Source organism: Sorex araneus, chromosome 2 (assembly GCF_027595985.1).
Source record: "Sorex araneus isolate mSorAra2 chromosome 2, mSorAra2.pri, whole genome shotgun sequence".
Classification (NCBI taxonomy): Eukaryota; Metazoa; Chordata; class Mammalia; order Eulipotyphla; family Soricidae; genus Sorex; species Sorex araneus.
The window spans coordinates 94,459,183-94,475,490 of record NC_073303.1 but is presented as its reverse complement, the minus strand read 5'-3'; the positions used below and the strand labels follow the sequence as shown (position 1 = coordinate 94,475,490).

The 16,308-nt window shown below is 46.2% G+C and overlaps 2 protein-coding genes across 4 annotated transcripts in view; one reads left to right on the top strand and one right to left on the bottom strand.

Annotated features, from left to right (window-relative positions):
- Window positions 1-16,308, top strand: part of TG (thyroglobulin) — a 252,528-nt gene that overhangs the window by 171,311 nt on the left and 64,909 nt on the right. The window lies entirely within an intron of this gene.
- Window positions 1-16,308, bottom strand: part of SLA (Src like adaptor) — a 71,825-nt gene that overhangs the window by 16,163 nt on the left and 39,354 nt on the right. For 2 of the 3 annotated variants that reach the window (XM_055126735.1, XM_055126737.1), the window contains one exon: window positions 11,225-11,374. In XM_055126735.1, the coding sequence (XP_054982710.1) occupies window positions 11,225-11,285 (61 nt within the window). In that variant the 5' untranslated portion in view covers window positions 11,286-11,374. Of the gene's footprint in view, window positions 1-11,224; window positions 11,391-16,308 lie in introns of those variants that run through there. The other variant, XM_055126734.1, reaches the window with a different exon arrangement.

The window sequence follows — 16,308 nt, the reverse complement described above, 5'->3', positions numbered from 1 at the left end:
GAAGCCACATTGACCACTTGAGTGTTGCTGACGGGAACTTGGTAGGTTACAAAGGGAGAGCAGGTAGGTTCTAAAGGGGATGTTGTCATGTTACAATGGGGAAGTTAGAAGACTCTAATGGGGGATTGGTAGGTTACAGGCAGGAATTGGTAGGTTGCCAGGGGACACTGGTAATTATAATGTTATGGATGCCCAGAACAAACAGTGGTGCTGAGTACAGCATTGGGGGCCCAGAAAATATCCTGAACATAAAGGCTTACATGTAGATATTCTGGCCATTAAATAGGTCCAAGTGAACCAAGCCCCAAGACTCTGGGAAGAATTTATAGGGCTCCTGATTGGTTAGTCCCTCCTTGAACTCCCTGCTACACAAAGATGATACTGGTTCCAATCTAACAACTTGTTCCTAAACCAGCGAGGAAGCTGCACAGAGAAAAAAGATATTCCAGCAGGACCTGAAGATACAAAGCTTATGGCTCAGAACTAGATTAACATAAGACAAACTAAAGCAATTAATGGCAACAAAAACCCATTAGCTGCAACTTTAGAGTGACATCTAGGGCAAATCCCAGCAGGCCCATAAGAGTTGATAGCTCATCTCTTATTTTTTTTTGTATTTGAAAGGTAGGGTGGACATAGCCAGTGGTGCTCAGGGATCATTCCTGACTATAGGGGACTATATGTGATGCTGTGGATCCAACTGGGCTTGACTGTAACTAGGCAAGTGCCCCAATCCCTCTACTACTTTTCCAGCCCCATATTTATTTTTACTCATGAATTGTATCCTCCCTTGTATCCCCCTTATTGTTGTACTGTTGAGATGACACGGAGTCACTTGCAGGCGTGGTTGTGGTGCTTGCATGAGTCATTGTGGTGCCCCTTGAGGTCTACACTCTGTGACGTGGTGCTGGGGGTCATTCCCTTTGTTAGTTGTGGCATTCACACATGTGCTTGCTGAAGGTTGCACAGGCCTGACTGCAGTGCACTGGAGATTGGTGGCAGAGTTCCAGGCAGCCGAGGCCCTGGGACTAGCCTTGGAGCATGTGGGCAGCACTCAGGATGGAAGTACTGGTCTCATGCTTGTAAGACAGGAATTTTGCTGCTGAGCCACTCCCGGTACCAACATCCCAATCTTTCAAACAGAAACATTCTAGGGTCCTGATGAGAGGAGATGCTTCCTGGTTAATCCTAACTTCCTTTATTTCTGTGGCTTCACGTACTTCCTCTGGGCCATATTGGTCCCACGCCTGTAATTCTGGGGGTGGAGGGAGCAGGTCAGAGGTTCTTAGGACCCACCAGGACTCACAGACACTAATCTTGAAGGTTAACAATGTGGTTTCTTTTTTTTTCACTGTAGAATGTAATATAACAAGTCTCACAATGGAGACGTTACTAGTGCCCGCTTGAGCAAATCGATGAACAATGGGATGACAGTGACAGTGACAGAATGTAAAGTGGCATATTGGGGGAGTTGTTGAAAAAAGATTTAGGGAAGTTGAAGAAAAAATATGCTTTATTATGCTATTTTGAAAGTAATTCTACTGAAATTTTGAAAAGGAAGCATGCTCTTTGGAGTGCAGCTTACTGTAAAGAAACCATGGCAACAGGTGAGTTTTCCTTTCCTCACCAAGCAAATGCTTATTTAATAACTTTCATAATCTACTATAATTCAGGGGCATTAGAGAGAGAAAATGTTGGGGCACTTTGTGGGGACATAATACATTTCATACTTTGGCAAATACAGTAATTATTATTTGTTTATTACACCATCTGCTGCTTGAGATTCTGAACTCAAAATCTAAGAAACCTAGCATGTGTCATCATTTGGCAATTATTATGTCACCCGACTCTCACTAAGCGTGGTGAATAAAGCAAGCTCTATTCTCTGCTCTAATATGCTCACACTTCATGGAATATAGAGGTAAATGTGGAGAGTAACAGAATTCTTTGTGTGTAATATAGGCCAGTTCCTGACCTTTTCACCTCAGGAAAATATAAGTACATCCTAGCACATGTGCATAATGGGTGTGGTGACCAAGCAGATTGCTTTCTAGGACCCAGTCAGCCTCTTATTAGGACAGGTACACCCTGTCTCACTCACACATCTCAGACTAAATGGAAAAAGAACTTAAGGGCTAGAATGAGTACAGAAGTCAAAAGGGTCTTTTGGTGAAGGGTTTGGTCTCTCAACTAAAATGAATCAGAAATAAATTATCAGCATGGAATGATACCCTCAAATACCTCAAAGGTATTGTTCACGAGGGGGAAGTTGAGTCATAGAGAATAAACCAGGTACAAGTCAGCATGCCGGAGTGTGAGATGAAAACCAAAAGTGAGTGTGGGTGATCAGGGCTCAAGATCAGGTGCAGGACCCTCTGCCCTCCCTCTGTCCTGTCCCACCCGAACCTTCTGTGGGCCTGGGAGCATATGTGTCCTTCAGCTGCTGCTTGGTTGAAATGGAAAAAGAGTTATTTCCTGGTGGCTGGACCCAACCTCAGAAATGAAGAAACACCCCAGGTGTGGTGTGGTGCTGATTTTAAAGCCAGAAATCCTGAGTTCTAACACCATTACTGGGTGGGTCCAGAGTTGGTAGAGTGTAAAGCTTATGCAAATTTGAGGTTCATCTTTGGAAAAAAGATAAAGTGAAATGGCAAATACCAAATTAGGGACTGACTCTAAGATGGCATAATGTCCTATGTGACGTGTGCATAGGATTTGTTCAGTTGCCAGGGAAATAAATCCTTCTGATTCTGAGCTGACTTTTCCCTTTGTGCACCCAACTCTCCTTCCCCTCTGTGGCATGGATTCCTGAATGAAGAAAGGGTTGTGACACCACTCCATGATGTTAAACTGGACAAAAGGTCTGGGTACGAAAGGGCTCTTCAGTCACATCGTCTCCGCTGCTTCCGGATATGCTCTGCCTATTTGTATCTCTTGGGCTGGAGCAATAGCACAGTGGGTAGGGCGTTTGCTTCGCACATGGCCGACCCGGGTTTGATTTCTCCGTCCCTCTCGAAGAGTCCAGCAAGCTACCGAGAGTATCCCGCCTGCGTGGCAGAGCCTGTCAAGCTACCCATGGCATATTATATATGCCAAAAACAGTAACAACAAGTCTCACAATGGAGGCGTTACTGGTACCTGCTTGAGCAAACCGATAAACAATGGGACGACAGTGCTACAGTGCTATTTGTATCTCTTGATTTTCGAGCTTCTTCTGTCCTCAGAGCCCATGAACAAAGTATTCACTCTGTTTAGAACACACCCGCCCTCTCTTCTCTCCATACTCCCGTCTTGTTTTCAAGTCCAAAGTCACCTCATGAAGGGGCAAGGGTCCATTATTTTCCCCTGCGCCCCCCCTTGCCCACTTTCCTGTCCCTCCTCTTTGGATTTGCAGATTTTTTTTCTTTGATCTGATTTTGTCACTTCTCATATGGAAAAGATGGAAGACTGAGGCCCAGGCTTGTCCCCTAACAATGCCTTAAGACAGGGTCACCAATGGACATAAACAGAGGTTTCTGTGTCACAGGCAATCAGAAGTGACCGCATGCTGTCTTTATAAAGTGACTCAGGAGAAGGAAGGCTGATTTGGGGCAGCAAGCGTGGAAGTTGGGGTGGAGGGGGGGTATTACACAGCCATCCCCCTGTGAGAGTGAGAGGAATGGTACAGAACATGTTATCTGTGATAATAATGGGTCTACAAACGGACTTTGAATTATAACTCAAGATTAAAATGGAGAAGTAGGCAGATGGCAAAAACAACAACGACAACAACAACAAAAACACAGCAATAAAACTGAGAACTAGAACAAAGGCCTTCAATGTTAAACAACACAAAGACAATCCCACCATCAAAACTGCCATTTCAGTGGGACAAGAGAAGTTATAGGGTTGGAGGGTTTCAATTTTACAAAAGCAAATATGAACTTCCTGTGGAGTTTTTGTAATAATTATGCCTTTGTAATTGTAACACTGAAAAGTTACTGAGAAAATGCTGTACCAGGGTCTTTTGCCTAAAACATCGGGATGATTCTAGGCAAGGGGTTTCACGCTTATCTCTTACCTTTTGTATCAACAGAGAGGGGAAAACCTGCAGGCAAAGTTAGAGGGAATGACTGACGTTTGATGAGTGCTTTTAGGGGAGGGTAGCATCTTTACAAGTTCTAGACCAGGTTCCCATGGAAGATTCCCTGAGATTTCATTTCTACAGTAAAATAAAAGCATGAGGATAAATGCATTTGACAGCATGGTAGTACAGTGGGATAGGGCATTTGCCTTGCACAAGGTGAACCTAGGGTTTGATTCCTGGCATCCCATGTGGTCCCCCAAGCACGGTCAGGTGTAATTCCCAAGTCTGGAGCCAGGAGCAACCACTGAGCAGTGCTGGGTATGACCCCAAAGCAACACAAGAAAAGTATTTATTCATGAAATTCAAACCTATCATTGGATCCCCTCCACCCCTATTTTTTTTTTCCATCCTAGAATCATCTGGCTCCTCAGAAAGTTGGGGGTTTGAATAAATCCAATAAATAAGTGGCAGGAAAGAGGGTTACTGAGAAAGTTAAGGGAATCATTGCCATATGAGATAAGGAAACAAAATTAAGAAATTAGTGCTGGCCATGAAAGGAGAATCCAAGCAGAATTTTTAGAGAGAGAACATGTTTTGTACTCAATTAAATTGAACTTAAATTTCTCCTCTTTGATTGACATATTTGCAATTTGGGAGAGTTATTTTTAATCCAAGCTTTATTTCTTCATATATAAACATGAGAACTATAAAAATGTACCTGCGGTGGTTGGTTAGGATTCATGACACATATGGTATAGAGCATGCTGTCTCAAGAGGCAGCTTATATCATTTTTTGGCATGGGTGGGGTTATATTTCTCTGACCTAATTTCAGCTGAATGAGCCCTAAATATTGAAAAGCGTTTGAAGTACAAGTTTGAAAATATTCTTATCTTCTAAAAATAAACTTCAGGGACTAGGACGATAGTACAACAGGTAGGGTGTTTGTCTTGCAAGTGACTGAACTGAGTTTGATCCCCAGCATTACATAAGGTCCCTCAAGCACTGCCAGGAGTTAATTCCTGAGTGCAGAGCCAGGAGTAACTCATGAGCACTTCTGGGTGTGCCCCCAAACCAAAATAACAATCATAATAATAGTAAAAATAATAAAATAAAAGTAAACTCCATTTGGTGAGAACGGAAGATGAAATTCAAAAGACCAGTTATTTGGTAGCAAATAGAAGCCAGAATTAACACACCAAAAAGTGAGTCAGTTTGAACAAAATGTACAAAAGTATCAAACAGGAAATGACTCCAAGAAGGAAGGCGATGCAAGCAGAACTAACTTAGCCACAAATATGACTTAGTGAAAAGTGGAGAGGAAGCCCTTAGCTATCATAGTATTCCTTAGTGCTTGGTATTATTTAGTGCTGTTTTACCATTTTTTTGAAAGGCTAAAACCATTTGTGTACCCGCATTAGAACCAATCATTACTTGGTATGCTCTAGCCAACCCCACAGGACACGTCTGAAAATATCTCTTGCACTTTCTTTATTTGAATGGGAAGAAACCAGGCTAGAGAGTTGTACTGTTAATGTGCAGGGAGAGAATATGAAGATATCCACACCAGGGACACAAGACTCAGCCATGGGGCCCTCAGTGACTACAGGCTCCCCAGTGAATATCCTATCCTTGACAGGTCAGGACAGTCACTGACTCAAAGGAGATTATATTATTAGCACAGACTGCTCAGCACTTGTTGGTTAAGAGTTAAACCATTCTGGAGGCTGGATCAATAGCACAGCGGGTAGGGAGTTTGCCTTGCATGCGGTTGACCCGGGTTCAATTCCCAGCATCCCATATAGTCCCCTGAGCACTGCCAGGAGTAATTCCAGAGTGAAGATCCAGGAGTAACCCCTGTGCATTGCCAGGTGTGAACCAAAAAGAAAAAAAAAGAGTTAAACCATTCACTGAGTTTGGCTTCTGTTTATGGCTTTTGGAATTGTGTTCTAAATATGTATCCTTTTCATATGTCAAGGACTGGAGCGATAGCACAGCAGATAGGGTGTTTGCCTTGCATGTGGCCAACCCAGGTTCGATTCCTCCATCCCTCTGGGAGAGCCCAGCAAGCTACCAAAAGTATCCCGGCCACACGGCAAAGCCTGTCAAGTTACCGGTGGCATATTCAGTATGCCAAAAACAGTAACAAGTCTCACAATGGAGATGTTACTGGTGCCCGCTCGAGCAAATCGATAAACAATGGCATGACAGTGCTACAGTGCTTCATATGTCAAAATATGCCTTGCTTTTAGAATAACACACACATACATACACATAATCAGATGATGTGGTAGATTGCATGATAGAAGTTCTTCTAAATTCTCTTGATTACCACGCACTATGGTAATACCTATGGGTCCTCTATTGTGAACAAGTGGTTCAGAAGGGCATTTTTTATCTAAAGACATGATTTTCCATTTGTGAGATGGGTCAGGTTGGATCTAAGTCATGTCTTGTGCCTCTTAGATGATAAGGAAAGGCAGAAAGACTTAGCAAGAACACATAGAATTAGAAGTGAGTTGCATGTCTGACTTTCATGTCAGGAAACCTTCCAGCAAAGCTTGCACTCTGCTCTCGACACCTGCTCTGCTGGCTATGGCTGAGGATCTCCTACACTACCACGTAAAATGTCTTTCTGTTTGTTAATTTACTTAAAAAATAATAAAGCCAAATACTCAATCCTATGATAAGCAATGTGAAACCAGGGGGTCAATGGGCAAGCTATATGTAACATGCAGCATCCAGGGCAATTTAATTTTTACTACTTAGACACTCATAGGCTCCACAGGACTCAAGTAAACACATTCCACTGGAAACCTTCTTCTACAGTGGGGTGGTGAGTAAGATGTAGATGGAAAACACCAGATGTTGTCAAAGAGCCTAGTTAAGCTCTCCCTCATGGTGATTCTGAGTGTGTCATTAGGGCTAGTGACTGCGTTCTCCCTCACTCTGCAGATCCCCATCACTTCTCAGAACTTAAAATATCTTAAGTATCTTCCACAGGCACATATACGGGGGTGCAAAATGGGTCACATGACTTCGAGTCCCAGATATTCCCTTGTGAGTTGGGTGGTGTCAAGCCAGTAAGTGGACCTGGAAAGGATAACGGTGCCAGTGTGAGAACGAGGTGTTCCTGTGTGCAAAGCACTTGGAGTCATGCCTGACTTACTCCATGCACCAACTGACTCCAGGTATCCCAGTTTTATCAGTGAGGATGAGACTTCTCTGTCTCTCGCGCGTGTTAGTTATAAAGCCAGGATGACAAGAGATGGTAATAGACTGCAAGCTTTAGGAGACTCGCATGGAGAGTTATTAGAAAGGATCCAATTCAGATGCAAATATCTGGAACCTAGGGATCTGTGTCATGTTTTATTCTTTCACTGTGTGTGGTGTTGGGGGAAGGAGGCTCCCAAGTAGTGCTCAGGGTTCCCAGAGATCATTCCTGGCAATACTTGGCCAACTGGGACAGTTCAATGCCTGGACCTGATGGTGTAGTGCTGCTGATGGATGAGGGACGTACCCCCCTGATGCTCCAGGGAGCATACCAGGGACTGAACTTACAACTTGCACAAGTCAGGCATGTGCCCCTGACCCTTAAGCTATCTCCTAGCCTCCTAGGAACCTAAATGTTAAAGACTTCCCAGGGGATTCTCATGCAGGTAGGTAATCGACCACTCACTGAGAAATAGCACTCATGTTCTTAAGACTTCCCTCCCCCACCACATCCTCCCCAACAACCTACCCCGCCCCGTTCCTCTCCATAGTGCTCCCCTGATTCTTTCCACAGGGGCTGTACCCTTGATGCTATGTAAATGTGCCACCTCACATTATTTCCATCCTGCACGAAAGGCTCTGAGAAGCACTGGCTTTACTGCCACTGGCAGTGCGATCTCACTTTAGGTCAGGAGGGGAAAGAGATCAAAGCAGTGCAGCTGAATTTTGCTGAAAGATGTGGTTTCCCCCACTGCCCAGGAGTTCCCTAGCTCATAATCCTTGTCAGACCACATGTCCAGCATAGCATCTGAAGTGATTTAGACTTGTAGCAAAATGAAATATTTGGGATGATGAAGTAACACAATGTGAAATCAATGTTTTTGTACCACTTGAAGAGAGTTCTGGAGGATGAGCTCTTAGATAGCCTAATGCAACAGCGTTACCTCAAATGGAGTTTCGAGAAAGGGGTAAAGGGTCTGAGAGAGTTCATGGGGGAGAGCACATGCCTGGCCTTTTATTTTTTTTTTTGGCTTTTTGGGTCACACCTGATGATGCACAGGGGTTACTCCTGGATCTGCACTTAGGAATTACCCCTGGTGGTGCTCATGGGACCATATGGGTTGCTGGGAATCAAACCCGGGTTGACCACGTGCAAGACAAATGCCCTCCCTGCTGTACTATCGCTCCAACCCCATGCCTGGCCTTTTTAAGCTCCCAAGTATGGCACTGAGAGCCATAAGACATAGGTAGCCCCGGTGGTCCCCAGGCACCATTGGGCTGAATATGAACAGGGCTATCCCTGGGCACCCCCAAGATCCATTAACTATGGGCCCTATTAAAAAGAGGAAAAGACAACCCCATTTATTAGGGATAGCTAGGCTACATTGTGCTGTTACTACAAGAGGATGGACTTTTACAGATCTTCGCTGAGAGCAGTTTCCCCTGGTGGGACCCTGAGTGACTTACTTCAGACCCCAGGATTTCCAGATCGCAATGCTGGAATCTCATCCCAAAACCTGCCCTATTTCTATAGGGTCTTTTTGCCTCTGTAGAGTTTGAGATATTTATCTCTGGTAACTAGACGAGCCAGAATTGTTCTAGAAGAGTAAATCAAGGAGAAAACAGATGAGTGAAGCTACCTTGCTAGACACCAACAACTCTAACAGGGGCAAGAGCTCCTAAAAAGCTCAGAAAATTCTGTATATCCCCTTTCCTCCTGTGGATTCCCATGCAGAACCAGAACCTGGGCAGTTTATGACTTTCTGCCACCGGGGTTAAGGTAGGAGAAAATTCTAATTGTGCTCACCGCAGCCATGAGCTCCATGCTATCCCCTATGTGTTTTGGGACTGACCCAATGAGTAAACATGAGTCCTAGAAGCCAAGTAGGTGTTTGTTCTATTTAAATTCCCACCTGCATCAAGGTAGGGGTTTCCCTCACTCTGTAGCATGAGAGATAAGAGGAACTGAATGAGAACTGAGCACAGGGAAACATATGCTCGGGGGTGGGGGTGGAAAAGCCAGGCATGCTGTGTTTGATGTGGCGGTCTGCATCACACACAAGGCTCAGTGTGGGGAATTCTAACCTGCGGGAGTGGGTGGGGTGGAGAGACCCCTCCACCTCCTTTGTCAAGTTGTCCTCCCACCCACACAATGGAAAAAGAAAAACTCACTTCATGTGATTTGCCTTGGAAAATATAGACAAATGAGCAAATGCATGAAGGGCCATGTTTTCATGGGGTGTGCTCATGCATGCCTCCCCCCGGCTTCCCAGAGCAACAGGTGACATCAAAGCATTGTTGATGGCACTGGGGGGTGGCGTGGCCCTTCTAAGGTCCGTGTTCCAGCAGTTACCATGAGCCCAGGAGGCTCATGGAGGGGAAGAAGTGTCCAGACTCCTCCCAACCCCAAGTGGCCATGGTGCTTTCTCTCACTGTGTCCCGCTCTGAGCTTCAACACAGGGGCAAAGAGCTCAGGACACACAGCTCATTGTCACATGGGAACATCTCCTCTGTCCTGGGGAATTTTCTTTTCCTTTTCTTCCCTGTTTTGGAGCCACACATGACGATAATCAGGGCTTACTCCTGGCTGGCTACTCAGGGATCACTTCTGGTGGTGTTTGGGCAGACATCTATGGTGCTGGGGACAGAGATGGGATCAGCCATGTCCAAAGCAAGTACTCTACCCCCTGGGCTGGCTTTCTCACCCCAAGGTCAGAAACATTTTGATGTTCCCAGTTATTTTTGGTGAACCAGCAGGTTACTGGACTAGAAAGCAGGAGCCCTGAGTTACCCCCACATCTAACTCCTGGGAGGTGTGGGGTACAGGGAGGCAGGGTCTCTGCCCACTTCCTTGGGTGCATCTGAAGGGCCGTGAGATGCAGCCTGAGCTGGAGGGCCTCAGAAGCTGTGGGTCAAGGGAGCAGCAGGCCGGACTGTCTGCTCTTGGTCTGAGCTTCAGCACTGTACACATTTAGAGGGCATTGTGCCATGAGCTTTGTTTGATATGGGGCCACAGGGAATATGGGGAAACCAGGATGGAGGGGTCACCCCTGGTAGAAGAGGGATCAAAGCCCTGACCACTATCACAGAAGGTGGGAACAGAAGTGTCCCCAGTTCCCTTGAGACTCACCCGGTGGAACTGACAGGTTTCCTGACCTCCTGACCACCCCCTCCTATCTCCAGACCTCCACAGTGCAATGCCACCACCAGGACTGGGAATGAAGTGAGGCATAAGAAGCAAAGAGCAACCGAGAGCCAAAGTGAGGGGGATTTGCTCCAGGTCTTTCTCCCCTTGCTCATGTCCTCACCTGAGCCCTGGCCTGTCACCCACCAAACACTCATCAATCAGGAGTCTGGCCAGCCCCATCCAGCTTCTGGGGCAAAACTGACTTTCGACACCATGGATTAACTTGTGACATCACACCTTCTCCCTAGAATGCTTGCCCCACACCCTGTGATCCTTCCAGAGGGAGGATTCTGTGGATTTTCACAAGACCTGAGAGAGTTAGTGCCCACTCTTGGCGAGTTACACTCAAAACCCTCCTGTTTACTCATTATTATCCCCAGGATCACCTCGAATCACGGACCACAAAAAGCTGAAGTCCAGATTTCAGATTCACATTACAGATCTGACCCCACCCAGAGCTAATGGACACAAATTCCACTCCTTGTGGGCCTCAGTTTCCACCGCTCTCAGAAAATACAGGGATAAAAGCCAGCTGCTCCCAAAGGTCTCCAAAAGGTCATTCCCAGCATCTTTTGGTGATGCTAAATATTTCCAAACCTTCCATTATAAAAATAGTAGGAGCAAACCCAGCGAGGAGACACATCAAGTGAACCTTTATGCCCCCCGTCACCATTATCGATGACTGGCGCCTCCCTCCCTGCTCCCGTCTTCCCCCTGAACTCACAGCAGATAGTTAAGTGTTGTAAGAAGCCAAACTTACCACCGGGGCCGGACAGAGGCCTCTCGGGAGGTGCTGGTGTAGATCTCATGCTGTTGCCCATCGCTCGCTCTCTGCGGGCTCGAAGCCGCTGGCACAGGCGACACACAGGGAGAGGCAAGCAGGCGCTGAGCCCTTGGGGTGGCAGATGACCTAGTTTAGAGAACATTGTGCATCATTGTTCTGTTCCTGCAGCCTGGGTCTTGCAAGGTGGAGTTTTATGTGAAGATGAAGCTGGTGAAGATTGCGAACATTTGTATCACCCTGGGTCTTTTATCAAGGGAACTACAGAACAAAACCACAGAGAGGGAAGTTGCTCGCAAATGCTGTTGGTGGCGAAAGTTTCCATTCCTTCACACTCCAGCTGAGAACAAGCCGTGCTACCCTGTTTGTGTGTGTGGGTGCTAGGAGTCTTGTGGGGGCTGGTAGCCTCTGTGAACCCTGGTCTCCACCTGCCACCCCTTGGTTGCCAGAAATCTAGAGCACTTTAGACTCAGGAACTCTGGGGATTTTCTGGAAGTCAGGGAGAAGAGAAGGCTTATTGGTTTTTAAAAGTTTTTCTGCTGCTGTTTATTTACCAACATGCATGCACACTGTGAGGAGAAATTGGTCAGGGGGAGACTCTGGCCCTTCTCACCACTCTCATCAGCTGTTAGTTCTAATGTTCTAATGACAGCGATATTCCCTCATCCCCTTCCCCATTCCAAGAGAAAGGAAGTGTCCCAGAGAGGGAAGGGCAGTTGCCTACGGCCACAATCCCAGGAGATTTGGAGCCTGTGGTTTGCTCGTGAGAGCCCCGGGGAAAGCGCTGGGGAAACACCGCTTGGTGCAAACTCTGGCTCTGAGTGGACAAACTTGATGACCTTGCAAGTTTCTGAACGTCTAATGCCTCCTTTGGGGAGAAATAATAGAGCAGTGTTGGGTCATGGCTGTAAAAAGAATGAACAGATTAAACAAGACCTACAAAATACTTAGTGTGTGACCCAGCATAAAATCCTTGGTCATTGCACTTTTCCGGTGTGTTTTCTTCTTCTTCTTCATCCTGATGCCTGAGTCCACATACAAGTATTTTAGAAAGGGACATATATGGTCACAGAATGGAAGTGTCACCTCAGGCTGCTTGCAACAGGAGATGGCGTCTCCCAGACACAAAACTAGTTCTGCTTCATGGGGACAAAAAGAGTGATGGGTTGAAGACCCATAGTCAGTGCTAAACTTTGTTCAAATCACGTACTTCACCCAACTCTAGACTATGGTTTAAGAAAAAGTTTCTTAGGACCTTGAAAGAATTCTAAGATCAACTGACCTCTCCGACACCTGAATTCCCTTCTCCATGCACTACATACTGGAATTCTAGAGAAATGTGTTCACTGAAAACAAGGTCTTGTAGAGGTCAGGTGAGGTTGTACCACTTTTTTATTTACACAGCATGGAGAGGGTCTAGTTTAACTTATTAGGAAGTTGGGAAACAGTGTTTTCTGAAATTTAATGTATTTTTACTTAGAAAGTTAATGTAGATTGGAGCTGGGGAGACAGTTTAATGGACCGGAACATATGGAAATCTCTGATTTAATCTCTGATCCCATCCCCTGAGTACCACTAGAAGTAACCCATCCCTCATAAAAATGAAAACCAGTCAATGTATTTAAATACACACTCTTGTCAATTCTATTTATACCTCAAACTAATGGACTGCAATGTCATTGGGCATCAGTTCATCTTAAGGTCATTTCAAGGTCTGCAATAAACTACAAACTCATAAAAACTGTAAACTCATAAACTACAAGCTCATGTTACCTCTCAGAATACCAGGCCAGGTGTCCAGTCAGAGTGAGGTGAGAAAATTGACTGCTTCTGGTCCTTGTGTCTTTGTGACTAGAGACAAGGAGTGCCCTATGGGAAGTCCCTTCACATTTGATGCTCGACCAGCCCCTGCTGAGTCCACTGTATCCTTATCCCCCACTCTACCTTAATAACTGCAGTTAAGGGGGTATTATTAATAGCATCATCCTTTGCTCCAAGTGGCTAGAGGAATTTCCTTTGTTCGAAGTGTTAGTATCAGCACTTAAAAAAAACATGCTTCCCAAGGGGCACCCTATTCTCCCTGTTCTCTCTATCCTACCCGGCACCAGGATGGGGTACCGATTAGAATAACTGGACAAAAGTGTCCTTAGCAAGCCTAGCCCACTCAGCAGTCTTTTTTAGAAAGGACCCTCATGTCAGACTTCCATGAGATAGCTACTATGGGGTTCTCTGAGTGCCACCTTCTAACTTCCCATGAAGGAACAAAGCCTCCTGCCCTGCCCAGACAGAGCCAGCGTCCTACCCGAAGCTGCTGATCTTGTGCACTATGCAGAGAGCCTGTGGGAGCAGCCTTCTCCTGGAACTTCCCCGGAACCATCAGTGGCCCAATTCCCCTTGCCCTACAGCTGTCACCACCTAGTCCTTTGGGCTCCAGGAGCTGGCTCTCAGGATTGGCTGGCCACACCCACGGAGTGATAACTCTGAGCCAGGGATGCTGGCCTCACCTCTCCCTATCCACCCACCATTATCATGCAACACTTTCACTCCCAAATGCCATCCATTCCCTGCAGCCTGTCACTGTGTTATAGAAAATCATTTAAACACCAAGGGTTGTCCTTTGCGGGTAAGGAGTGTTCCTCAGCAGTGCTGGGGGTGGGGGCATCTAGTGGTGCCAGGAGCTGACAGTGTTTAGGGGTTCGGAGGCTACATTTGGCAGTGGTGGGGGAGGACAGAACTTGCGATGCTGGCGTTTAAGCCTAGGTCCTTGTGCATGAAAGCCAGGCCCCCTGCTGCCTCAGCTGTCTCTTTAACCCCCAGGGATTGTCCTTTAACCCCTCACCAGAGTGCCCAGGCAGGGTGTCTGCTCCCACCTCTGCCGATGTTCCACCCTTCTGGAAGCCACATCCCAGGAACTGCCTCTGGGAAGTCTGTGGCCCCCTTCCTTTCTGTCCCAACTCAGAGTGCCAGTTCAGAAAAGGCCTTGCTGCCACTCAGAGCGAACAGTAAGCTCACACCGACAACTGTGTGGTTCTGCTCCAGCATTTGTGCCCAGGTCCTCTGCACAAGCCCCTCTCTGCTTCTTGCCTCTTCTGCCTTCTGGTTCAAGTACCCTCACTCTCCCTGAGAGCAGGGGCTGGCACAGGATGGTGACAAGCCCACCTTACCTTCTTTATAAAAAAATTTTAAAAAGCCCCACAAGTTTCCACAACTGCTGAGTGGTCGGCTCACTGGCATCTTCTGTCTCCAAGAAGGAGTTAACTTTTCTGAAAGCAATTTTACTTGACAAAAGTAAAAAAAAAAAAAAAAAAAAAAAAAGTCCCCAGAGAAGGAGAGCAGATTTCCTCTCCTGAAATCCCAGAACAATCTGATTTAATCGGTGACAGTTTTATGCTATAACTGGAAATGGGAGACACCACATAATTGCTCCTAAGAACAATCAAGAAAGCTCAGAAAAGAAGTGACATAATAAACATGGCTTGCTGAGCACGCAATGGGTGCTCTGTTCCTGGCCTCAGTGATGTTAAAAGGATGGGGACATGTCTTTGCTTCTTTGCTCCCCTGGCCTGGTGACTAACACTATTGTCTTTGCCTTACATTGAGCTTTGTTCATCTTTCTGATGAATGAGATTAGGGGAAAAGGTGATCTCCAAGGACCAAACAACAGAACCCTTTTACTTCAAGCCACCAAGGAACCATGCCTTTTCAAAAACTAGTGAGAGTAAAAGAACTCTCATCTCTTTTCTTATGAAGATCCCTTAAGGTTTAATTGTGCCCCTTTCTACTCTCTCAAGTGCCTGTGTCCCTGCCACCTCCCCAACCTGCTAGGGTGCGCTTAGCAGCTGCTCTTGAGCTATACAGAGCAGGGATGTGGGGTGCACACAACTACCTCTTCCAAGTCAGAGGCCATGTCCTTCCCCAAGAGCTGCCTCTCTGTCCACAAAGAAAGTTCACAAGGAAACTGATCAGTGAAGTAACCTGGCATGGAGCAGTCATGCTGTCATTGGAGTTACTCTCTGGAATGCTGAGGTGCCCACTGGCTGGCCTTTTCCCACTAGAGTCCTGATCAAGACTCATTGCATTGTGCATTCTGCATTATCTTAATGATAGATGAGGGTCGAATTCCCAGACTGTCCATTCCCTGGATGGCACTTTGGCCCATGTGAGGCAGCTCCTGCCCTCTGGGCTTGCAAAGTGCTCCTGTTGGAGAGAAAAATGCCTCAAGACTTTGCTGAATGCAGAGGGGCAGGACACCAGGCAGAGGAAGAAGGCAAGTCTGTGCTCCAGCAAAACCAGGACATTAGTAAACCATGGCCACAGTGCCGACTCACAGGAAAACATCTGTAGGCACGCAAACTTCCTCTGGACCTCCAGAATCCCTCTCATTGGTGCTGCAACTTTAATATGTTCACATGATATGCTGATCAGTGTGGGAGCTTGAAACCAGTGTGGGGAATTTCACTGCCAGACATAGCTGAATCCCAACAGGAGCAGAGATTCACAGAAACACCATGTCACCTGGAGATAAGCCCTAACTTGCTCTATGCCAGACATTGGGTTCAGCCTTTACCAGTTATTATACCCAGATTCTTACAACAGACACTTTTCCTAGGTGAGCTTAATCACTGCACACCAGGAACTGGAGGTTTTACTCAGTGCTAGGGTGCAAGTTCCACATTGGAGGCATACACATGAATGCACATACATTTGTGCATGGGCATACACACACATTTCTCCAAGGTTATTATGCCAAATAAGAGAAGAGGGAAAGCTGGAAGCTAGGTTTCTATCTATCTACTTTGGATGGACTCCATAACCTGCACATTTTTTGGCTACTGTGAGGTGATGACCTATTTTTCCTCCCTCTTCCCAGTTGAAGAAATCAATAGAAAAATGATGTTATGTAGCCAGTAACACAAATGTAGGGACAATTAACTGCAGGGAATTTTTTTTTGCGAGGGAGGGGTCACACCTGGCAATGCACAGGGATTACTCCTGGCTCTGCACTCAGGAATCACACGTGGTGGTGCTCAGAGGACCATATGGGATGCTGGGAATCGAACCTA